At 42.3% G+C, this 26,660-nt stretch overlaps 1 protein-coding gene across 1 annotated transcript in view; it reads right to left on the bottom strand.

Annotated features, from left to right (window-relative positions):
• Window positions 1-17,466: 17,466 nt before the first annotated feature.
• Window positions 17,467-26,660, bottom strand: part of LOC139749709 (G patch domain-containing protein 1 homolog) — a 240,342-nt gene continuing 231,148 nt past the window's right edge. Inside the window, exons 7-8 of the mRNA XM_071663863.1 lie at window positions 17,698-17,842; window positions 17,467-17,492 (exon numbers count right to left, since the gene is read on the bottom strand). Of these exons, the coding sequence (XP_071519964.1) occupies window positions 17,467-17,492; window positions 17,698-17,842 (171 nt within the window). The remainder of the gene's footprint in view (window positions 17,493-17,697; window positions 17,843-26,660) is intronic.

Genomic DNA, 26,660 nt, shown 5'->3' with positions numbered 1-26,660 from the left:
ATGAAAGCCGGCAAGGCAGCAGGTTTGGATGGTATTGCAGTGGAATCTATTTAAGAAGGGGGTGACTATTGTTGACTGGTTGGTAAGGTTATTTAATGTATGTATGACTCATGGTGAGGTGCCTGAGGATTGGCGGAATGCATGCATAGTGCCATTGTACAAAGGCAAAGGGGATAAGAGTGACTGGTCAAATTACAGAGGTATAAGTTTGTTGAGTATTCCTGGTAAATTATATGGGAGGGCATTGATTGAGAGGGGGAAGGCATTTACAGAGCATCAGATTGGGGAAGAGCAGTGTGGTTTCAGAAGTGGTAGAGGATGTGTGGATCAGGTGTTTGCTTTGAAGAATGTATGTGAGAAATACTTAGAAAAGCAAATGGATTTGTATGGAGCATTTATGGATCTGGAGAAGGCATATGATAGAGTTGATAGAGATGCTCTGTGGAAGGTATTAAGAATATATGGTGTGGGAGGCAAGTTGTTAGAAGCAGTGAAAAGTTTTTATCGAGGATGTAAGGCATGTGTACGTGTAGGAAGAGAGGAAAGTGATTGGTTCTCAGTGATTGTAGGTTTGCGGCAGGGGTGTGTGATGTCTCCATAGTTCTTTAATTTGTTTATGGATGGGGTTGTTAGGGAGGTGAATGCAAGACTTTTGGAAAGAGGGGCAAATATGCAGTCTGTTGGGGATGAGAGAGCTTGGGAAGTGAGTCAGTTGTTGTTCGCTGATGATACAGCGCTAGTGGCTGATTCATGTGAGAAACTGCAGAAGCTGGTGACTGAGTTTGGTAAAGTGTGTGAAAGAAGAAAGTTAAGAGTAAATGTGAATAAGAGCAAGGTTATTAGGTACAGTAGGGTTGAGGGTCAAGTCAAATGGGAGGTAAGTTTGAATGGAGAAAAACTGGAGGAAGTAAACTGTTTTAGATATCTTGGAGTGGATCTGGCAGCGGATGGAACCAAGGAAGCAGAAGTGAATCATAGGGTGGGGGAGGGGGCGAAAATCCTGGGAGCCTTGAAGAATGTTTGGAAGTCGAGAACATTATCTCGGAAAGCAAAAATGGGTATGTTTGAAGGAATCGTGGTTCCAACAATGTTGTATGGTTGCGAGGCGTGGGCTATGGATAGAGTTGTGCGCAGGAGGGTGGATGTGCTGGAAATGAGATGTTTGAGGACAATGTGTGGTGTGAGGTGGTTTGATCGAGTAAGTAATGTAAGGGTAAGAGAGATGTGTGGAAATAAAAAGAGTGTGGTTGAGAGAGCAGAGGAGGGTGTTTTGAAATTGTTTGGGCACATGGAGAGAATGAGTGAGGAAAGATTGACCAAGAGGATGTATATGTCGGAGGTGGAGGGAACGAGGAGAAGTGGGAGACCAAATTGGAGGTGGAAAGATGGAGTGAAAAAGATTTTGAGTGATTGGGGCCTGAATAGAGTGAATTGGATCGATGTGGTATACCGGGGTTGACGTGCTGTCAGTGGATTGAATCAGGGCATGTGAAGCGTCTGGGGTAAACCATGGAAAGTTGTGTGGGGCCTGGATGTGGAAAGGGAGCTGTGGTTTCAGGCATTATTGCATGACAGCTAGAAACTGAGTGTGAACGAATGGGGCCTTTGGTGTCTTTTCCTAGCGCTACCTCGCACACATGAGGGGGGAGGGGGATGGTATTCCATGTGTGGCGAGGTGGCGATGGGAATGAATAAAGGCAGACTGTGAATTGTGTGCATGGGTATATATGTATGTGTCTGTGTGTGTATATATATGTGTACATTGAGATGGATAGGTATGTATATTTACGTGTGTGGACGTGTATGTATATACATGTGTATGGGGGTGGGTAGGGCCATTTGTTTCGTCTGTTTCCTTGCGCTACATCGCAAACGCGGGAGACAGCGACAAAGCAAAATAAATAATTATAAATAAAATATATATATTTTTTTTTTGTTTTGCCGCTGTCTCCCACGTTTCCGAGGTAGCGCAAGGAAACAGACGAAAGAAATGGCCCAACCCACCCCCATACACATGTATATACATACACGTCCACACACGCAAATATACATACCTATACATCTCAATGTACACATATATATACACATAAACACAATTCACACTGTCTGCCTTTATTCATTCCCATCGCCACCTCGACACACATGGAATAACATCCCCCTACCCCCTCATGTGTGCGAGGTAGCGCTAGGGAAAGACAACAAAGGCCCCATTCGTTCATACTCAGTCTCTAGCTGTCATGCAATAATGCCCGAAACCACAGCTCCCTTTCCACATCCAGGCCCCACAGAACTTTCCTTGGTTTACCCCAGGCGCTTCACATGCCATGATTCAATCCATTGACAGCACGTCAACCCCAGTATACCACATCGATCCAATTCACTCCGATTGCTCAAAATCTTTTTCACTCCATCCTTCCACCTCCAATTTGGTCTCCCATTTCTCCTCGTTCCCTCCACCTCTGACATATATATCCTCTTGGTCAGTCTTTCCTCACTCATTCTCTCTATGTGACCAAACCATTTCAACCACACTCTCTTTATTACCACACATCTCACTTACCCTTTCATTACTTACTCGATCAAACCATCTCACACAACATACTATCCTCAAACATCTTATTTCCAACACATCCACCTCCTCTGGACAACTCTATCTATTGCCCATGCCTCACAACCATATAATATTCTTCGAACCACTATTCCTTCAAATATACCCATCTTTGCTTTCCGAGATAACGTTTTTGCTTTCCACATTCTTCAACACTCCCAGAACCTTCGCCCCCTCCCCACCCTATGATTCACATCCGCTTCCATAGTTCCATCCGCTGCCAAATCTACTCCCAGACATCTAAAACATTTCAATTCCTCCAGTTTCTCTCCATTCAAACTTACCTCCCACTTGACTTGTCCCTTAACCCTACTGAACCTAACAACCTAGATCTTATTCACATTTACTCTTAGCTTCTTTCTTTCACACACTTTACCAACTCAGTCACCACCTTCTGCAGTCTCACCCGAATCAACCACCAGCGCTGTATCATCAGCGAACAACAACCGACTCACTTCCCAAGCTATCTCTTCCACAACAGACTGCATATTTGCCCATTTCTCCAAAACTCTTGCATTCACCTCCCTAACAACCCCATCCATAAATAAATTAAACAACCATGTATATACATACACGTCCACACACGCAAATATACATACCTATACATCTCAACGTATACATATATATACACTTTCGTTTTTCTTTTTCTTTCAAACTATTCGCCATTTCCCGCGTTAGCAAGGTAGCACCAAGAACAGAGGACTGAGCCTCCAAGGGAACATCCTCACCTGGCCCCCCCCTCTGCTCCTTCTTTTGGAAAAAAAAAAAAAAGAGGGGAGGACTTCCAGCCCCCCGCTCCCTCCCCTTTTAGTCGCCTTCTACGACATGCAGGGAATATACATACACACACAGACATGTAGATATACACACATGTACATAATTCATACTGTCTGCCTTTATTCATTCCCATCGCCACCCCGCCACACATGAAATAACAACCCCCTCCCCCCTCATGTGTGTGAGGTAGTGCTAGGAAAAGATAACAAAGGCCACATTCATAGACACTTAGTTTCTAGCTGTCATGTAATACTGCACCGAAACCACAGCTCCCTTTCTACATCCAGGCCCCACAGAACTTTCCATGGTTTACCCCAAACGCATCATGTGCCCTGGTTCAATCCGTTGACAGCACGTCGACCGCGGTATACCACATCGTTCCAATTCACTCTATTCCTTGCACGCCTTTCACCCTCCTGCATGTTCAGGCCACGATCACTCAAAATCTTTTTCACTCCATCTTTCCACCTCCAATTTGGTCTCCCACTACTCCTCATTCCCTCCACCTCTGACATATATATCCTCTTGGTCAATCTTTCCTCACTCATTCTCTCTACGTGACCACACCATTTCAAAACACCCTCTTCTGCTCTCTCAACCACACTCTTTTTATTACCACACATCTCTCTTACCCTTACATTACTTACTCGATCAAACCACATCACATCACATACTGTCCTCAAGCATCTCATTTCCAGCACATCCACCCTCCTCTGCACAACTCTATCCATAGCCCATGCCTCGCAACCATATAACATTATTGGAACCACTATTCCTTCAAACATACCCATTTTTGCTTTCCGAGATAATGTTCTCGACTTCCACACATTCTTTAATGCTCCCAGAATTTTCACCCCCCTCCCCCACCCTATGATTCTCTTCCACTTCCATGCTTCTATCTGCTGCCAAATCCACTCCCAGATATCTAAAACACTTCACTTCCTCCAGTTTTTCTCCATTCAAACTTACCTCCCAAATGACTTGACCCTCAACCCTACTGTACCTAATAACCTTGCTCTTATTCACAGTTACTATCAGCTTTCTTCTTTCACACACTTTACCATACTCAGTCACCAGCTTCTGTAGTTTCTCACATGAATCAGCCACCAGCGCTGTATCATCAGCAAACAACAACTGACTCACTTCCCAAGTTCTTTCATCCACAACAGACTGCATACTTGCCCCTCTTTCCAACTCTTGCATTCACCTCCCTAACAACCCCATCCATAACAAATTAAACAACCATGGAGACATCACACACCCCTGCTGCAAACCTACATTCACTGAGAACTAATCACTTTCCTCTCTTCCTACACGTACACATCCCTTACATCCTTGATAAAAACTTTTCACTACTTCTAACAACTTGCCTCCCACACCATATATTCTTAATACCTTCCACAGAGCATCTCTATCAACTCTATCATATGCATTCTCTAGATCCATAAATGCTACATACAAATCCATTTGTTTTTCTAAGTATTTCTCACGTACATTCTTCAAAGCAAACACCTGATCCACACATCCTCTACCACTTCTGAAACCACACTGCTCTTCCCCAATCTGATGCTCTGTACATGCCTTCACCCTCTCAATCAATACCCTCCCATATAATTTACTAGGAATACTCAACAAACTTATACATCTGTAACTTGAGCACTCGCTTTTATCCCCTTTGCCTTTGTACAATGGCACTATGCAAGCATTACTCCAATCCTCAGGCCCTCCCCCATGAGTCATACATACATCAAATAACCTTAACAACCAGTCAACAATACAGTCACCCCCTTTTTTAATAAATTCCACTGCAACACCATCCAACCCCGCTGCCTTGCCGGCTTTCATCTTCCACAAAGCTTCTACTACCTCTTCTCTGTTTACCAAATCATTTTCCCTAACCCTATCACTTTGCACACCACCTCGACCAAAACACCCTATATCTGCCACTCTATCATCAAACACATTCAACAAACCTTCAAAATACTCATTCCATCTCCTTGTCACATCACCACTACTTGTTATCACCTCCCCATTAGCCCCCTTCACTGAGGTTCCCATTTGTTCCCTCGTCTTATGCACTTTATTTACCTCCTTCCAGAACATCTTTTTATTCTCCCTAAAATTTAATGATACTCTCTCACCCCAACTCTCATTTGCCCTCTTTTTCACCTGTCACACCTTTTTCTTGACTTCTTGCCTCTTTCTTTTATACATCTCCCACTCATTTGCATTATTTCCATGCAAAAATCGTCCAAATGCCTCTCTCTTCTCTTTCACTAATAATCTTACTTCTTCATCCCACCACTCACTACCCTTTCTAATCTGCCAACCTCCCACACTTCTCATGCCACAAGCATCTTTTGTGCAAGCCATCACTGATTCCCTAAATACATCCCATTCCCCCCACTCCCCTTACGTCCTTTGTACTCACCTTTTTCCATTATGTCCTCAGTCTCTCCTGGTACTTCCTCACACAAGTCTCTTTCACAAGCTCACTTACTCTCACCACTCTTTTCACCCCAACATTCTCTCTTCTTTTTTGAAAACCTCTACAAACCTTCACCTTCGCCTCCACATGATAATGATCCGACATCCCTTCAGTTGCACCTCTCAGCACACTAACATCCAAAAGTCTCTCTTTCGCATGTCTATCAATTAACACGTAATCCAATAACGCTCTCCTGCCATCTCTCCTACTTACATACGTATACTTATGTATATCTCTCTTTTTAAACCAGGTATTCCCTATCACCAGCCCTTTATCAGCACATAAATCTACAAGCTCTTCACCATTTCCATTTACAACACTGAACACCCCATGTACACCAATTATTCCCTCAACTGCTATATTACGCACCTTTGCATTGAAATCACCCATCACTATAACCCGGTCTCGTGCATCAAAACTACCAACACACTCACTCAGCTGCTCCCAAAACACTTGCCTCTCTTGATCTTTCTTCTCATGCCCAGGTGCATATGCACCAATAATCACCCATCTCTCTCCATCCACTTTCAGTTTTACCCATATCAATCTAGAGTTTACATTCGTACACTCTATCACAGACTCCCACCGCTCCTGTTTCGGAAGTGATGCTACTCCTTTGTGTATTCAATAATAGAAGATTCGAAGATATTTCTCGTGGTACTGGAGTTACAATTAACTGAGATGGCATTACTCCAGTCAATACAATGATCATAGTTTTCAATGTGATTAAACAAGGCATTTGATTCTTGTCCTGTTCTTATACTATATCTATGTTGCTTAAGTCTAACAGAAAGATCCTTACTAGTCTTTTTTTTTTTTTTTTTTTTTTGCTTTGTCACTGTCTCCCGCGTTTGCGAGGTAGCGCAAGGAAACAGACGAAAGAAATGGCCCAACCCACCCCCATACACATGTATATACATACCTCCACACACGCAAAATATACATACCTACACAGCTTTCCATGGTTTACCCCAGACGCTTCACATGCCCCGATTCAATCCACTGACAGCACGTCAACTCCGGTATACCACATCGCTCCAATTCACTCTATTCCTTGCCCTCCTTTCACCCTCCTGCATGTTCAGGCCCCGATCACACAAAATCTTTTTCACTCCATCTTTCCACCTCCAATTTGGTCTCCCTCTTCTCCTCGTTCCCTCCACCTCCGACACATATATCCTCTTGGTCAATCTTTCCTCACTCATTCTCTCCATGTGCCCAAACCATTTCAAAACACCCTCTTCTGCTCTCTCAACCACGCTCTTTTTATTTCCACACATCTCTCTTACCCTAACGTTACTTACTCGATCAAACCACCTCACACCACACATTGTCCTCAAACATCTCATTTCCAGCACATCCATCCTCCTGCGCACAACTCTATCCATAGCCCACGCCTCGCAACCATACAACATTGTTGGAACCACTATTCCTTCAAACATACCCATTTTTGCTTTCCGAGATAATGTTGTCGACTTCCACACATTCTTCAAGGCTCCCAGAATTTTCGCCCCCTCCCCCACCCTATGATCCACTTCCGCTTCCATGGTTCCATCCGCTGCCAGATCCACTCCCAGATATCTAAAACACTTCACTTCCTCCAGTTTTTCTCCATTCAAACTCACCTCCCAATTGACTTGACCCTCAACCCTACTGTACCTAATAACCTTGCTCTTAATCACATTTACTCTTAATTTTCTTCCTTCACACACTTTACCAAACTCAGTCACAAGCTTCTGCAGTTTCTCACATGAATCAGCCACCAGTGCTGTATCATCAGCGAACAACAACTGACTCACTTCCCAAGCTCTCTCATCCCCAACAGACTTCATACTTGCCCCTCTTTCCAAAACTCTTGCATTCACCTCCCTAACAACCCCATCCATAAACAAATTAAACAACCATGGAGACATCACACACCCCTGCCGCAAACCTACATTCACTAGTCTACCCAACATAAAACTTATCATTACAATTTCCACATGGCACTTTATAGATGCATCTAGGAGAATTTTCTGTTGAGTTCCTGATTAAGATATTCTTTATAGTATTACTGTTGCTGAGGGCAGCTTTTACTTTAAAGGATTTAAGCAACACTATAAAATGATTTCTTTGCTAACTCAGGGATTTATCAATGAAAGATCTAGAGTACTTAAAATTAGCTCCAATAGAATATGTCTTCTCAAACTCATCATCAATAAGCTCTGGACTGCAAATACATAATGCCCTAAGGAACATAGACTGAAATTATGATAATTTACCTCTGTCATGTTGAGATGAGTAATCTATGTTCCTTGGGGCATTACATATTTGCAGTCCAGAGTTTACTGATGATTAGTGAGTAAGAGAGATGGTCAGTGGGTATTACTGAATTACATACTAATTGATAGGTATGTAAAAGAGTGACTTCTGGATGTAAATAAGTTGAATGGGGTAGTTAGTGGGATGTCTAATCAATATCTTGTGGAAGTAAAGGTGAATATTTGAAGAGGTGTTCCAAAAATAGGATACAATGTTGGGGAGAAGATAGTAGTGAAAGTAAGTGAGCTTCGAAAAGAGACCTGTGTGAAATAATACCAGGAGATTGAGTGCAGAATGCCAAAAGATGAGATTAAATGAAGCAAAAGAGAGTGGGTGAGCAATGGTGGGTATTTAGGAAAGCAGTGATGGCATGTGCAATAGAAGCATGTGGCATGCAAAAGGTGGGTGGTGGGCAGATTAGAAAGGGTAATGAGTGGTGGGATGAAGAAGTATAATTGCTAGTGAAAGAGAAAAGAGAGGTGTTAGGTGATATCTACTGGGAAGGAGTGCAAATGATTGGGAGACATATAAGAGAAAGCAGGAGGAGTGTCAAGAGGAAGGTGCAGGTAATGAAAAAGAAGGCAAATGAACCTTGGGGTATGCCAGTATCGGCAAACTTTGGGGAGAATAAGATATTTTGGAAGGAGGCAAATAATGCATGAAAGACGAGAAAATGGGAATGTTGATGACGGGGGCAAACGGGGAAGCGATAGCAGGTAGTGATGAAGTAAGGAGATGGAGTGAGTATTTTGAAGGATTATAGTGATGAAGTGAGGAGGAGATGGAATGAGTATTTTGAAGGGTTGTTAGGTGTTTGATGATAGGAAGGCAGAAGCAGGATATTTGGGTCAGGGTGGTATACAAGTGAGAGGGTTATGAAGAGTGAGTGGTTTGGTGAAGAGAGAAGAGGTGGTGAAAGCCTTGTGTAAGATGAAATGCAGCAAGGCAGCAGGAGTGCCTGGTACTGCAGATGAATTCATTGACAAAGGTGGATTTTCAATGTATGTATGGATCATGGTGAGATGCCTGAGGATTGGCAGAATGCATGCATAGTGCCACTGTGTAAAGGTAAGGAGGATAAAGTTGAGTGTTAAAACTGCAAAGGTATAAGTTTGTTGAGTATTCCTGGTAAGTTGTATGGGCGTGTATTGAATGAAAGAGAGACAACATGCACAGAGTATTAGTCCAGGGAGGAATAGTGCGGTTTTAGAAGTGGTAGAGAATAAGTGGATCAAGTGTTTGCTTTAAAGACTGTGTGAGAAATATTCAGAAACACAGGTGGATATGTATGTCACATTCATGTATATGGAGGAACCACATGATGGAGATGATAAAGATGCTTTGCAGAAGGTCTTAATATCATACAGTATGGGAGGAAGGCTTGCATATGAGTAGGAAGAGAAGAGAGTGAATGGTTCCAAGTGAAGGCAGGTCTGCAGCAGTGCTGTGTGATGTCACCATGGTTGTTCAACTTGTTTATGGAAAAACTGCTTTGCCCTTGACCTGAAAGACTATTTTTCTGTAAGCCAGGGAATTCCAAATGCCTATTTTTAAGGCAAATGCAAAAAAAAATGCAATAAAAAAATGGGAAATAATATGGAAGTGTATTGACTGAGAGGGTGAAGGCATGTACAGAGCACCAGATTGGGGAAGAGCAGTGTGGTTTCAGAAGTGGTAGAGGATGTGTGGATCAGGTGTTTGTTTTGAAGAATGTATGTGAGAAATACTTTAAAAAACAAATGGATTTCTATGTAGCATTTATGGATCTTGAGAAGGCATATGATAAAGTTGATAAAGATGCTCTGTGGAAGGTATTAAGAATATATGGTGTGGGAGACATGTTGCTAGAAGCAGTGGAAAGTTTTTATCAAGGATGTAAGGCATGTGTACGAGTAGGAAGAGAGGAAAGTGATTGGTTCTCAGTGAATGTCGGTATGCGGCAGGGGTGAGTGATGTCTCCATGGTTGTTTAATTTGTTTATGGATGGGGTGGTTACGGAGGTGAATGCAAGAGTTCTGGAGAGAAGGGCAAGTATGCAGTCTGTTGTGAGTGAGAGGGCTAGGGAAGTGAATCAGTTGTTGTTCGCTGATGATACAGCGCTGGTGGCTGATTCATGTGAGAAACTGCAGAAGCTGCTGACTGAGTGTGGTACAGTGTGTGAAAGAAGAAAGTTAAGAGTAAATGTGAATAAGAGCAAGGTTATTACGTACAGCAGGGTTGAGGGACAAGTCAATTGGGAGGTAAGTTAGAATGGAGAAAAACAAGAGGAAGTGAAGTGTTGTAGGTATCTGGGAGTGGATTTGGCAGTGGATGGAACCATGGAAGTGAAAGTGAGTCAAAGGGTGGGGGAAGGGGGTGAAAGTTCTGGGAGTGTTGAAAAATGTGTGGAAGGCGAGAAAATTATCTTGGAAAGCAAAAATGGTTATGTTTGAAGGAATAGTGGTTCCAGCAATGTTATATGGTTGTGAGGCATGGGCTATAGATAGGATTGTGCGAGTAAGGGTGGATGTGTTGGAAATGAGATGATTGAGGACAATATGTGGTGTGAGGTGGTTTGATCGAGTAAGTAATGGAAGGGTAAGAGAGATGTGTGGTAATAAAAACAGAGTGGTTGAGAGAGCAGAAGAGGGTGTGTTGAAATGGTTTGGTCACATGGAGAGAATGAGGGAGGAAAGATTGACCAAGAGGATATATGTGTCAGAGGTGGAGGGAACGAGGAAAAGTGGGAGACCAAATTGGAGGCGGAAGGATAGAGTGAAAATGATTTTGAGCGATCGGGGCCTGAACATGCAGGAGGGTGAAAGGCATACAAGGAATAGAGTGAATTGGAACGATGTGGTATACCGGGGTTGATGTGCTGTCAATGGATTGAACCAGAGCATGTCAAGCGATATGGAAATGGAGCTGTGGTTTCAGTGCATTATACACGACAGCTAGAGACTAAGTGTGAACGAATGTGGCCTTTGTTGTCTTTTCCTAGTGCTATCTCGCGCACGTGCGAGTAAGGGGGTTGTCATTTCATGTCTGGCAAAGTGGCGACGGGAATGAATAAAGGCAACAAGTATGAATTATGTACATGTGTATATATGTATATGTCTGTGTATATATATATATATATCATATTCTTTTATTTTGCTTTGTCGCTGTCTCCCGCGTTTGCGAGGTAGCGCAAGGATACAGACGAAAGAAATGGCCCAACCCACCCCCATACACAATGTATATACATACACGTCCACACACGCAAATATACATACCTATACATCTCAATGTACACATATATATACACACACAGACACATACATATATACCCATGCACACAATTCACACTGTCTGCCTTTATTCATTCCCATCGCCACCTCGCCACACGTGGAATACCATCCCCCTCCCCCCTCATGTGTGCGAGGTAGCACTAGGAAAAGACAACAAAGGCCCCATTCGTTCACACTCAGTCTCTAGCTGTCATGCAATAATGCCCGAAACCACAGCTCCCTTTCCACATCCAGGCCCCACACAACTTTCCATGGTTTACCCCAGACGCTTCACATGCCCTGATTCAATCCTCTGACAGCACGTCAACCCCGGTATACCACATCGATCCAATTCACTCTATTCCTTGCTCGCCTTTCACCCTCCTGCATGTTCAGGCCCCAATCACACAAAATCTTTTTCACTCCATCTTTCCACCTCCAATTTGGTCTCCCTCTTCTCCTCGTTCCCTCCACCTCCAACACATATATCCACTTGGTCAATCTTTTCTCACTCATTCTCTCCATGTGCCCAAACCATTTCAAAACACCCTCTTCTGCTCTCTCAACCACGCTCTTTTTATTTCCACACATCTCTCTTACCCTTACATTACTTACTCGATCAAACCACCTCACACCACACATTGTCCTCATACATCTCATTTCCAGCACATCCACCCTCCTGCGCACAACTCTATCCATAGCCCACGCCTCACAACCATACAACATTGTTGGATCCACTATTCCTTCAAACATACCCATTTTTGCTTTCCGAGATAATGTTGTCGACTTCCACACATTCTTCAAGGCTCCCAGGATTTTTGCCCCCTCCCCCACCCTATATATTTTTTTTTCATTCATATTATTCGCCATTTCCCGCATTAGCAAGGTAGCGTTAAGAACAGAGGACTGGACCTTTGAGGGAATATCCTCACCTGGCCCCCTTCTCTGTTCCTTCTTTTGGAAAATTAAAAAAACTGAGAGGGGAGGATTTCCAGCTCCCCGCTCCCTTCCCTATTAGTCACCTTCTATGACACGCAGGGAATACGTGGGAAGTATTCTTTCTCCACTGTCCCCAGGGAATGGTATTGCAGTGGAATTTATTAAAAAAGGGGGTGACTGTATTACTGACTGGTTGGTAAGGTTATTTAATGGATGTATGACTCATGCTGAGGTGCCTGAGGATTGGCGGAATGCGTGCATAGTGCCATTGTACAAAGGCAAAGGGGACAAGAGAGAGTGCCCAAATTACAGAGGTATAAGTTTGTTGAGTATTCCTGGTAAATTATATGGGAGGGTATTGATTGAGAGGGTGAAGGCATGTACAGAGTATCAGATTGGGGAAGAGCAGTGTGGTTTCAGAAGTGGTAGAGGATGTGTGGATCAGGTGTTTACTTTGAAGAATGTATGTGAGAAATACTTAGAAAAGCAAATGGATTTGTATGTAGCATTTATGGATCTGGAGAAGGCATATGATAGAGTTGATAGAGATGCTCTGTGGAAGGTTTTAAGAATATATGGTGTGGGAGGCAAGTTGTTAGAAGCAGTGAAAAGTTTTTATCGAGGATGTAAGGCATGTGTACGTGTAGGAAGAGAGGAAAGTGATTGGTTCTCAGTGAATGTAGGTTTGCGGCAGGGGTGTGTGATGTCTCCATGGTTGTTTAATTTGTTTATGGATGGGGTTGTTAGGGAGGTGAATGCAAGAGTTTTGGAAAGAGGGGCAAGTATGAAGTTTGTTGGGGATGAGAGAGCTTGGGAAGTGAGTCAGTTGTTGTTCGCTGATGATACAGCGCTGGTGGCTGATTCATGAGAGAAACTGCAGAAGCTGGTGACTGAGTTTGGTAAAGTGTGTGAAAGAAGAAAGTTAAGAGTAAATGTGAAGAAGAGCAAGGTAATTAGGTACAGTAGGGTTGAGGGTCAAGTCAATTGGGAGGTAAGTTTGAATGGAGAAAAACTGGAGGAAGTAAAGTGTTTTAGATATCTGGGAGTGGATCTGGCAGCGGATGGAACCATGGAAGCGGAAGTGGATCATAGGGTGGGGGAGAGGGCGAAAATCCTGGGAGCCTTGAAGAATGTTTGGAAGTCAAGAACATTATCTCGGAAAGCATAAATGGGTATGTTTGAAGGAATAGTGGTTCCAACAATGTTGTATGGTTGCGAGGCGTGGGCTATGGATAGAGTTGTGCGCAGGAGGATGGATGTGCTGGAAATGAGATGTTTGAGGACAATGTGTGGTGTGAGGTGGTTTGATCGAGTAAGTAACGTAAGGGTAAGAGAGATGTGTGGAAATAAAAAGAGCGTGGTTGAGAGAGCAGAAGAGGGTGTTTTGAAATGGTTTGGGCACATGGAGAGAATGAGTGAGGAAAGATTGACCAAGAGGATATATGTCTCGGAGGTGGAGGGAACGAGGAGAAGTGGGAGACCAAATTGGAGGTGGAAAGATGGAGTGAAAAAGATTTTGTGTGATCGGGGCCTGAACATGCAGGAGGGTGAAAGGAGGGCAAGGAATAGAGTGAACTAGATCAATGTGGTATACTGGGGTTGATGTGCTGTCAGCGGATTGAATCAGGGTATGTGAAGCGTCTGGAGTAAACCATGGAAAGCTGTGTAGGTATGTATATTTGCGTGTGTGGACGTATGTATATACATGTGTATGGGGGTGGGTTGGGCCATTTCTTTTGTCTGTTTCCTTGCGCTACCTCGCAAACGTGGGAGACAGCGACAAAGCAAAAAATTAAAAAAAAAAAAAAAATATATATATATATATATATATATATATATATATATATATATATATATATATATATATATATATATAATGTATATAATGTATTTAATGTATGTATGACTCATGGTGAGGTGCCTGAGGATTGGCGGAACACGTGCATAGTGCCATTGTACAAAGGCAAAGGGGATAAGAGTGAGTGCTCCAATTACAGAGGTATAAGTTTGTTGAGTATTCCTGGTAAATTATATGGGAGGGTACTGATTGAGAGGGTGAAGGCATGTACAGAGCATCAGATTGGGGAAGAGCAGTGTGGTTTCAGAAGTGGTAGAGGATGTGTGGATCAGGTGTTTGCTTTGAAGAATGTATGTGAGAAATACTTAGAAAAGCAAATGGATTTGTATGTAGCATTTATGGATCTGGAGAAGGCATATGATAGAGTTGATAGAGATCCTCTGTGGAAGGTATTAAGAATATATGGTGTGGGAGGCAAGTTGTTAGAAGCAGTGAAAAGTTTTTATCGAGGATGTAAGGCATGTGTACGTGTAGAAAGAGAGGAAAGTGATTGGTTCTCAGTGAATGTAGGTTTGCGGCAGGGGTGTGTGATGTCTCCATGGTTGTTTAATTTGTTTATGGATGGGGTTGTTAGGGAGGTAAATGCAAGAGTTTTGGAAAGAGGGGCAAGTATGAAGTCTGTTGGGGATGAGAGAGCTAGGGAAGTGAGTCAGTTGTTGTTCGCTGATGATACAGCGCTGGTGGCTGATTCATGTGAGAAACTGCAGAAGCTGGTGACTGAGTTTGGTAAAGTGTGTGAAAGAAGAAAGTTAAGAGTAAATGTGAATAAGAGCAAGGTTATTAGGTACAGTAGGGTTGAGGGTCAAGTCAATTGGGAGGTAAGTTTGAATGGAGAAAAACTGGAGGAAGTAAAGTGCTTTAGATATCTGGGAGTGGATCTGGCAGCGGATGGAACCATGGAAGCGGAAGTGGATCATAGGGTGGGGGAGGGGGCGAAAATCCTGGGAGCCTTGAAGAATGTGTGGAAGTTGAGAACATTATCTCCAAAAGCAAAAATGGGTATGTTTGAAGGAATAGTGGTTCCAACAATGTTGTATGGTTGCGAGGCATGGGCTATGGATAGAGTTGTGCGCACGAGGGTGGATGTGCTGGAAATGAGATGTTTGAGGACAATGTGTGGTGTGAGGTGGTTTGATCGAGTAAGTAATGTAAGGGTAAGAGAGACGTGTGGAAATAAAAAGAGCGTGGTTGAGAGAGCAGAAGAGGGTGTTTTGAAATGGTTTGGGCACATGGAGAGAATGAGTGAGGAAAGATTGACCAAGAGGATATGTGTGTTGGAGGTGGAGGGAACGAGGAGAAGTGGGAGACCAAACTGGAGGTGGAAAGATGGAGTGAAAAAGATTTTGAGTGATCGAGGCCTGAACATGCAGGAGGGTGAAAGGCGGGCAAGGAATACAGTGAATTGGATTGATGTGGTATACCGGGGTTGACATGCTGTCAATGGATTGAATCAGGGCATGTGAAGCGTCTGGGGTAAACCATGGAAAGTTCTGTGGGGCCTGGATGTGGAAAGGGAGCTGTGGTTTCGGGCATTATTGCATGACAGCTAGAGACTGAGTGAGAACGAATGGGGCCTTTGTTGTCTTTTCCTAGCGCTACCTCGCACACATGAGGGGGGGAGGGGGATGGTATTCCATGTGTGGCGAGGTGGCGATGGGAATGAATAAGAGGCAGACAGTGTGAATTGTGTGCATGGGTATATATGTATGTGTCTGTGTGTGTATATATATGTGTACATTGAGATATATAGGTAGGTATATTTTGCGTGTGTGGACGTGTATGTATATACATGTGTATGGGGGTGGGTTGGGCCATTTCTTTCGTCTGTTTCCTTGCGCTACCTCGCAAACGCGGGAGACAGCGACAAAGCAAAATAAATAAATATAAATATATATATATATGTATGTAGGAAGAGAGGAAAGTGATTGCTTCTCAGTGAATGTAGGTTTGCGGCAGGGGTGTGTGATGTCTCCATGGTTGTTTATTTTGTTTATGGATGGGGTTGTTAGGGAGGTAAATGCAAGAGTTTTGGAAAGAGGGGCAAGTATGAAGTCTGTTGGGGATGAGAGAGCTTGGGAAGTGAGTCAGTTGTTGTTCGCTGATGATACAGCGCTGGTGGCTGATTCATGTGAGAAACTGCAGAAGCTGGTGACTGAGTTTGGTAAAGTGTGTCGAAGAAGAAAGTTAAGAGTAAATGTGAATAAGAGCAAGGTTATTAGGTACAGTAGGGTTGAGGGTCAAGTCAATTGGGAGGTGAGTTTGAATGGAGAAAAACTGGAGGAAGTGAAGTGTTTTAGATATCTGGGAGTGGATCTGGCAGCGGATGGAACCATGGAAGCGGAAGTGGATCATAGGGTGGGGGAGGGGGCGAAAATTCTGGGGGCCTTGAAGAATGTGTGGAAGTCGAGAACATTATCTCGGAAAGCAAAAATGGGTATGTTTGAAGGAATAGTGGTTCCAACAATGTTGTATGGTTGCGAGGCGTGGGCTATGGATAGAGTTGTGCGCAGGAGGATGGATGTGCTGGAAATGAGATGTTTGAGGACAATGTGTGGTGTGAGGTGGTTTGATCGAGTGAGTAACGTAAGGGTAAGAGAGATGTGTGGAAATAAAAAGAGCGTGGTTGAGAGAGCAGAAGAGGGTGTTTTGAAGTGGTTTGGGCACATGGAGAGAATGAGTGAGGAAAGATTGACCAAGAGGATATATGTGTCGGAGGTGGAGGGAACGAGGAGAAGAGGGAGACCAAATTGGAGGTGGAAAGATGGAGTGAAAAAGATTTTGTGTGATCGGGGCCTGAACATGCAGGAGGGTGAAAGGAGGGCAAGGAATAGAGTGAATTGGAGCGATGTGGTATACCGGGGTTGACGTGCTGTCAGTGGATTGAATCAAGGCATGTGAAGCGTCTGGGGTAAACCATGGAAAGCTGTGTAGGTATGTATATTTGCGTGTGTGGACGTATGTATATACATGTGTATGGAGGGGGGGTTGGGCCATTTCTTTCGTCTGTTTCCTTGCGCGACCTCGCAAACGCGGGAGACAGCGACAAAGTATAAGAAAAAAAAAAAAATATATGTATGTGTTGAAATGTATAGGTATGTATATACATGTGTATATGTGTGGGTTGGGCCATGCTTTCGATTGTTTCCCTGCGCTATCTCGCTAACGCAGGAGACAGCAACAAAGTATAATAACAATAATAATAATAATAATAGTAAAAAAAAATGTAAACAAAAGATATTAACACTTTTCATGCTCTGTGACCACTGTATTTCACTGGAATTTAGAAACATATTCACAACACATCAGAATCCTAAAATGGCACTGTATACAACCATTACCAAAATTTGAATGAACATTAGTAATAATCTTTCTAAATGGAACATGAGAACGGTAGAATATTGCAAGAAAAAGATGTAAAAATATTTTCATCCTTCTAAGGTCATTAAAAGCATACAGTTACAAGATAAGAACCTATCACAAATCCTCACCATGTGTGGTTGATCCTTGTGCTTCCCATCTCTTTCAATAGATGTCTTCCTTTCTTCACCAAAGTCATAGTTACTCATGTCCTCTGTAGCATATATGTCCTCGTCATCATCCTCGAAAGCCCCAACGCCAAAAGCCTAAAAATAAGCATTCAGTAGGTGGACAGACAATTCTTTGTTTTTATATTCCTAAGCATTTACATGGTGTAAAGAGGAGATGATCTCACTTGTGAGGCAATGAGCTGATAGACAAAGTTCTTTAGCAAGTTACCCAAACAATCCCACCACATCTACCACAAAATCCGTAAGTTCTGTAATTACAATATTTAGAAAAGATTATGAAAAGTTAACAGTTTTATAGATGGCTGAATAAAAATCAAACACATATACTGCATGTACCGACAGCTCTTATAATTTCAGCCTCAAGCACTGAAAGAATATTGACCACACATATTTCCAAATAATGCTGCAGTCATGGGGAGAGTAAGGGATGACCAAGAGTACAGGAACTTAATAAGGAACTCTGATAAGCTCCAGAGATGGACAGATACATATCTAATGAAGTTACATCCAAACGAATGGTATGTAATAATGATGGGAAACTGTGAACAAAGGTCTAAACATAAACCATTATACTATGGAAGGAGACATGCTACAACAATCTGTGAATGAAAGGAACTTAGGATTTGACACAATACCCAGATTAACATTAATGCATCCATTAAGAGAAATGTTAAGGAGGCAAATCATGTACTGGTTAATATCAAAACTAAATTCAAGTACATTGAGAGGAAAGCTTTTATTGAACTATTCAGTGAATATATTCGAATATACATCTTGAGTTTGTGGACACCTTTAAACCTCAAACTACAAACCCTAAAAGTTTAGGGTTGCCTTAGGAAAGGGATTCATCAAAAAAGAAGAAAAATTATTTTAGTCTTATGATTAGGAAATTTCCAATTAAGAAAATAAAAAAAAATCATGTAAACTTACCTTATTTGGGTCTATCTATCTATCTATCTATTCACCTATATTTCTGACACCTGTTCTCGTTGGGAACACCCATCAAGAGAGTGGCCACAGCAAAAGTCTCACTGTTCTTACATGCCTCCCTTGGATACCCCATTCCACACATTCTTCCATCATTTCCTGCGGCATCTTTTTACTCTACTTCCCCACGTCATAAGTGGTCTTTCTCTAACATCAGTTCCTTTAACTGTAGTATCATATAGTCTCCTAGTAAACTCTCAGTCTTGCATTCTTTCCACATGCCCATACCACCTTAAAGCATTACATTCCACCTGCTTGACCACTCCTCATTCCCTGCCAAACCACATCTCTCATACAACCCTTCATTTCTTTCTTTATATCATTAAGTCTTACCACATAATCCTCTCAAATAGCTCATTTCCACAGCCTGGATTCTTGACCTCTGTGACAAGTTCCATGTCCATGTTTCAGTTGCATAGGTCAGGGTTGGGAGCACTATGCTGACCTTAATCCTCTCCTCACTTCCACACTTACACCTATACCTTCATTATTCTATCAAGGAACCCAATGACCCTTCTACCTTGTACTACTTTCTCCTTTATCCCTCCTTCCATATCACCAAACTTACCCAATACAGATCCTAAATACTTAATTCTTTCACGTCCTCCAGTCTTTTTTCCCCATATCCAAAACCCAATGCAGTACACTTCTCTCATTCTCTATGGTTTTGCACAATCTATAATTTCACACTGTTTCCTTTTAAACATCACCACTTTACTTTCGCTTCCATTTACTTTCAATTGTCTATGCTTACACGCAACTTAAAACACACATTTACAGTTTGTGTGCAAGCCACTGATGTCCTAGGTGCATTAACACTGCTGAGCATGAGAGATTAAGTCAACACCATGGCATCTGACAACCAACATGCTTTGTTTGCATAACTTACACAATTTTCTTTTATAATTGTAACACTATAGAAGACTCTTTGTACCAGGATATCCAGTGAATAAAAATATCAATTTTGAAATTTGTTTTATCACTATGCTAGAGTTGGCCTCTGCCAGGAGCCAGTTCAGGGCAAGGCACTAAAGGCAAAGAAGCAGCACTGGAGTTCAATAGTTAAGGAGATTCTTTTGTCATGGCCAACCTCTGGAGGTATTTCCCAAAGGGAATGGACATCAAAGATTTTGACATACAGGTAGATAGGTAGATGGACAGAAAATGTTTTACTAAACACAAATGGGCTTTTACATAAGGCATATCAATATAATTCTTTTTTTTTTTTTCTTTTTTTTTGCTCTGTCGCTGTCTCCCTGCGTTTGCGAGGTAGCGCAAGGAAACAGACGAAAGAAATGGCCCAACCCACCCCCATACACATGTATATACATACGTCCACACACGCAAATATACATACCTACACAGCTTTCCATGGTTTACCCCAGACGCTTCACATGCCTTGATTCAATCCACTGACAGCACGTCAACCACGGTATACCACATCGCTCCAATTCACTCTATTCCTTGCCCTCCTTTCACCCTCCTGCATGTTCAGGCCCCGATCACACAAAATCTTTTTCACTCCATCTTTCTACCTCCAATTTGGTCTCCCTCTTCTCCTCGTTCCCTCCACCTCCGACACATATATCCTCTTGGTCAATCTTTCCTCACTCATTCTCTCCATGTGACCAAACCATTTCAAAACACCCTCTTCTGCTCTCTCAACCACGCTCTTTTATTTCCACACATCTCTCTTACCCTTACGTTACTTACTCGATCAAACAACCTCACACCACACATTGTCCTCAAACATCTCATTTCCAGCACATCCATCCTCCTGCGCACAACTCTATCCATAGTCCACGCCTCGCAACCATACAACATTGTTGGAACCACTATTCTTTCAAACATACCCATTTTTGCTTTCCGAGATAATATTCTCAACTTCCACACATTCTTCAAGGCTCCCAGAATTTTCGCCCCCTCCCCCACCCTATGATCCACTTCCGCTTCCATGTTTCCATCCGCTGCCAGATCCACTCCCAGATATCTAAAACACTTCACTTCCTCCAGTTTTTCTCCATTCAAACTCACCTCCCAATTGACTTGACCCTCAACCCTACTGTACCTAATAACCTTGCTCTTATTCACATTTACTCTTAACTTTCTTCTTTCACACACTTTACCAAACTCCGTCACCAGCTTCTGCAGTTTCTCACATGAATCAGCCACCAGCGCTGTATCATCAGCGAACAACAACTGACTCACTTCCCAAGCTCTCTCATCCCCAACAGACTTCATACTTGCCCCTCTTTCCAAAACTCTTGCATTCACCTCCCTAACCACCCCATCCATAAACAAATTAAACTACCATGGAGACATCACACACCCCTGCCGCAAACCTACATTCACTGAGAACCAATCACTTTCCTCTCTTCCTACACGTACACATGCCTTACATCCTCGATAAAAACTTTTCACTGCTTCTAACAACTTGCCTCCCACACCATATATTCTTAATACCTTCCACAGAGCATCTCTATCAACTCTATCATATGCCTTCTCCAGATCCATAAATGCTACATACAAATCCATTTGCTTTTCTAAGTATTTCTCACATACATTCTTCAAAGCAAACACCTGATCCACACATCCTCTACCACTTCTGAAACCACACTGCTCTTCCCCAATCTGATGCTCTGTACATGCCTTCACCCTCTCAATCAATACCCTCCCATATAATTTGCCAGGAATACTTAACAAACTTATACCTCTGTAATTTGAGCACTCACTCTTATCCCCTTTGCCTTTGTACAATGGCACTATGCACGCATTCCGCCAATCCTCAGGCACCTCACCATGAGTCATACATACATTAAATAACCTTACCAACCAGTCAACAATACAGTCACCCCCTTTTTTAATAAATTCCACTGCAATACCATCCAAACCTGCTGCCTTGCCGGCTTTCATCTTCTGCAAAGCTTTTACTACCTCTTCTCTGTTTACCAAATCATTTTCCCTAACCCTCGCACTTTGCACACCACCTCGACCAAAACACCCTATATCTGCCACTCTATCATCAAACACATTCAACAAACCTTCAAAATACTCACTCCATCTCCTTCTCACATCACCACTACTTGTTATCACCTCCCCATTTGTGCCCTTCACTGAAGTTCCCATTTGCTCCCTTGTCTTACGCACTTTATTTACCTCCTTCCAGAACATCTTTTTATTCTCCCTAAAATTTAATGATACTCTCTCACCCCAACTCTCATTTGCCCTTTTTTTCACCTCTTGCACCTTTCTCTTGACCTCCTGTCACTTTCTTTTATACGTCTCCCACTCAATTGCATTTTTTCCCTGCAAAAATCGTCCAAATGCCTCTCTCTTCTCTTTCACTAATACTCTTACTTCTTCATCCCACCACTCACTACCCTTTCTAATCAACCCACCTCCCACTCTTCTCATGCCACAAGCATCTTTTGCGCAATCCATCACTGATTCCCTAAATACATCCCATTCCTCCCCCACTCCCCTTACTTCCATTGTTCTCACCTTTTTCCATTCTGTACTCAGTCTCTCCTGGTACTTCCTCACACAAGTCTCCTTCCCAAGCTCACTTACTCTCACCACCCTCTTCACCCCAACATTCATTCTTCTTTTCTGGAAACCCATACAAATCTTCACCTTAGCCTCCACAAGATAATGATCAGACATCCCTCCAGTTGCACCTCTCAGCACATTAACATCCAAAAGTCTCTCTTTTGCGCGCCTGTCAATTAACACGTAATCCAATAACGCTCTCTGGCCATCTCTCCTACTTACATAAGTATACTTATGTATATCTCGCTTTTTAAACCAGGTATTCCCAATCATCAGTCCTTTTTCCGCACATAAATCTACAAGCTCTTCACCATTTCCATTTACAACACTGAACACCCCATGTATACCAATTATTCCCTCAACTGCCACATTACTTCTATATTAATTCTATATTTGCTATTTATTTATTTTCTTTTTATTTTGCTTTGTCGCTGTCTCCCACGTTAGCGAGGTAGCGCAAGGAAACAGACGAAAGAATGGCCCAACCCACCCACATACACATGCATATACATACACATCCACACACGCAAATATACATACCTATATGTCTCAATGTATACATATATATACACACACAGACATATACATATATAAACATGTACATAATTCATACTGTCTGCCTTTATTTATTCCCATCGCCACCTCGCCACACATGGAATAACATACCCCTCCCCCTCATGTGTGCGAGGTAGCGCTAGGAAAAGAGAACAAAGGCCCCATTCGTTCACACTCAGTCTCTAGCTGTCATGTAATAATGCACCGAAACCACAGCTCTCTTTCCACATCCAGGCCCCACAGAACTTTCCATGGTTTACCCCAGATGCTTCACATGCCCTGGTTCAATCCATTGACAGCACATCGACCCTGGTATACCACATCGTTCCAATTCACTCTATTCCTTGCACGCCATTCACCCTCCTGCATGTTAAGGCCCCGATCACTCAAAATCTTTTTTACTCCATCTTTCCACCTCCAACTTGGTCTCCCACTTCTCCTCGTTCCCTCCACCTCTGACACATATATCCTCTCGGTCAATCATTCCTCACTCATTCTCTCAATGTGACCAAATCATCTCAAAACACCCTCTTCTGCTCTCTCAACCACACTCTTTTTATTTCCACACATCTCTCTTACCCTTACATTAATTACTCGATCAAACCACCTCACACCACATATTGTCCTCAAACATCTCATTTCCAGCACATCCACTCTCCTCCACACAACTCTATCCATAGCCCATGCCTCGCAACCATACAACATTGTTGGAACCACTATTCCTTCAAACATACCCATTTTTGCTTTCCGAGATAATGTTCTCGACTTCCACACATTCTTCAAGGCTCCCAGGATTTTCGCCCCCTCCCCATCCTATGATTCACTTCTGCTTCCATGGTTCCATCCGCTGCCAAATCCACTCCCAGATATCTAAAACACTTTACTTCCTCCAGTTTTTCTCCATTCAAACTTACCTCCCAATTGACTTGACCCTCAACCCTACTGTACCTAATAACCTTGCTCTTATTCACATTTACTCTTAACTTTCTTCTTTCACACACTTTACCAAACTCAGTCGCCAGCTTCTGCAGTTTCTCACATGAATCAGCCACCAGCGCTGTATCATCAGTGAACAACAACTGACTCACTTCCCAAGCTCTCTCATCCACAACAGACTGCATACTTGTCCCTCTTTCCAAAACTCTTGCATTCACCTCCCTAACAACCCCATCCATAAACAAATTAAACAACATTGGAGACATCACACACCCCTGCCGCAAACCTACATTCACTGAGAGCCAATCACTTTCCTCTCTTCCTATACGTACACATGCCTTACATCCTCAATAAAAACTTTTCACTGCTTCTAACAACTTGCCTCCCACACCATATATTCTTAATACCTTCCACAGAGCATCTCTATCAACTCTATCATATGCCTTCTCCAGATCCATAAATGCTACATACAAATCCATTTGCTTTTCTAAGTATTTCTCAAATACATTCTTCAAAGCAAACACCTGATCCACACATCCTCTACCACTTCTGAAACCACACTGCTCTTCCCCAATCTGATGCTCTGTACATGCCTTCACCCTCTCAATCAATACTCTCCCATATAATTTACCAGGAATACTCAACAAACCTATACCTCTGTAATTTGAGCACTCACTCTTATCCCCTTTGCCTTTGTACAATGGCACTATGCAAGCATTCCGCCAATCCTCAGGCACCTCACCATGAATCATACGTACATTAAATAACCTCACCAACCAGTCAACCATACAGTCACCCCCTTTTTTAATAAATTCCACTGCAATACCATCCAAACCTGCTGCCATGCTGGCTTTCATCTTCCGCAAAGCTTTTACTACCTCTTCTCTGCTATTTATTAATTATATTTTATCTCCAAAATTTTTGGATGTATACATTATTCAGTTTTATAGTTTTGTTATTCACTGCATAATGACCTGAGCCAACTACACATATGCTTGCTATCACTTGTTCTAGAACATTCTACTTTTCTTTCCTCAATACAAAAATCAAGGTCATTTTTCATATATGATCAAAATCACATTCAATATCCATTTTCTCATTAGAATTATCATAACTAATCAATAATTTCCTGGGCTGAGCACACACAGCTTCATGGCAAGTTGCATCAACCAATAAGCAAACACACATGGGAAAAACGGGGTCATATCTTCTGTGTTATATGGGTAGCTGAGAGAGCAGGATTTTTTTCCACTGCTAACAATAGTTGCCAGAGATATAAGGCATCTCTGCATAACAAAAAAGTTCACCTTTAGATATAATAGAGAGTGGGAAGTGGCAACACATAAAACTGCAGTTGCAGTGGCAGTGCTGAGAATGTAAAACTACCTTCGCAGGGGTCAAGGAAACAAGGATCTGATATAGGTTCAGAGGAGTGCAACAAAGATGGGACCTGATAAAAGTGACCTGAGTACAGTTGAAGTCACAGACTAAAAATCTGTCTAAAATGGAAGGTAAAAGATTAAGGGGAGTCATGATTACAACTTTCACATTACTTTATGAAACTGACAATATCAGCATTAGAGAAGTCTTTAAAAGATAAGAATAACAACATAAGGTAAATGTAAGAAGTCAATGGAAAAAGTTTTAGAAAATTGGTAAAGAAGCACTATATCATTATGCAAGTCTCAGCATGATGGAAACAGAGTGGAGCTCGTTGCTACAAATCCGTGTAGTGGGACGAGGTGAGAATACTGCATGAGGGCCTAAGCAAACAAATAGGAAAGACATTAGAGGTGGCTTACATCTCTACCAAAGACATCATTAACACAAGATCTAGGTTCATCTGATGGTTACATTAGGCGGCGGAGATCGCTGTTAACAAGTGGAGGTAGCAGGACAAGCAATCCAATCAAAGAGAGACATGCCAAGGCATACGACCTGGTGGCCATCACTTGCTGGGGAATATGGTCCCATTGAATGCTGGAATCAGTATCTCCTGAGGAAGACAACTGAACAGTCGAAATGTTGAGGTATATCTCAGCTCTAACCCATTTGTTTCCATACCATACTGTTTTTCATAAATCATTATTTATATGCAAGTATTCAAAAATAAAAAAAATTCAAAATCCGAAACACTTCTGGTCCTAAGCATTTCAGATAAGGGATACTCAACCTGTATCAAAGTAGCTATCCTCTGACTTACTATGTTGGTGTCATACTCAACCTGCATCAAAATATCTATCCTCTGATCTATTATGTCAGTGTCTGAGATTTTACATCTGTGTTTCGTCAGTCAGAGTCCATGTGTATTATGTTTGAAACTGGATGTTTATTTGCCGGCATTTACAGATGTTACATTATCCTGAGATTTTCAAAAACATGCTTTACATCCTCTTATAGGCATATATATGTTAGAAGCTTTGTGGAGATATCTTTTGTTAGCAGTGCAACACTTAGCAGTAATTATTTACGTACATTTAGGTTACTGATTACGCTGAGCGAGTCATCATTCAAACCATGCAGGTCTTTGACTGTGTTTTGGTTGTGATATTACTGATATACCATTATATGCTGAGGTTTTGTAAAATGGTGCTATAATGCCTATATATCTTTGTGTAAAATAGTTGCACCCATGTTTCTTCATTCAAAGTCTCAGATTCATTTCTATTTGCAGACAAGATTTCATTTTCAAACTTGATTGCCATTTCCCACATTAGTAAGGTAGTGCCAGGAACAAATTAAAAGAGGCCACATCCACTCACATCCATTCTCTAGCTGCTATGTGCAGTGTACCAAAACCACAGCTCCCTATCTACAACCTGGCCTCATAGACATTTCCAAGGTTAACCCTGAATGCTCCACGTCC

This window comes from Panulirus ornatus, chromosome 8 (assembly GCF_036320965.1).
Source record: "Panulirus ornatus isolate Po-2019 chromosome 8, ASM3632096v1, whole genome shotgun sequence".
Classification (NCBI taxonomy): Eukaryota; Metazoa; Arthropoda; class Malacostraca; order Decapoda; family Palinuridae; genus Panulirus; species Panulirus ornatus.
The sequence above is the reverse complement of the archived record's forward strand: the minus strand, read 5'-3'. Positions and strand labels throughout refer to the sequence as shown.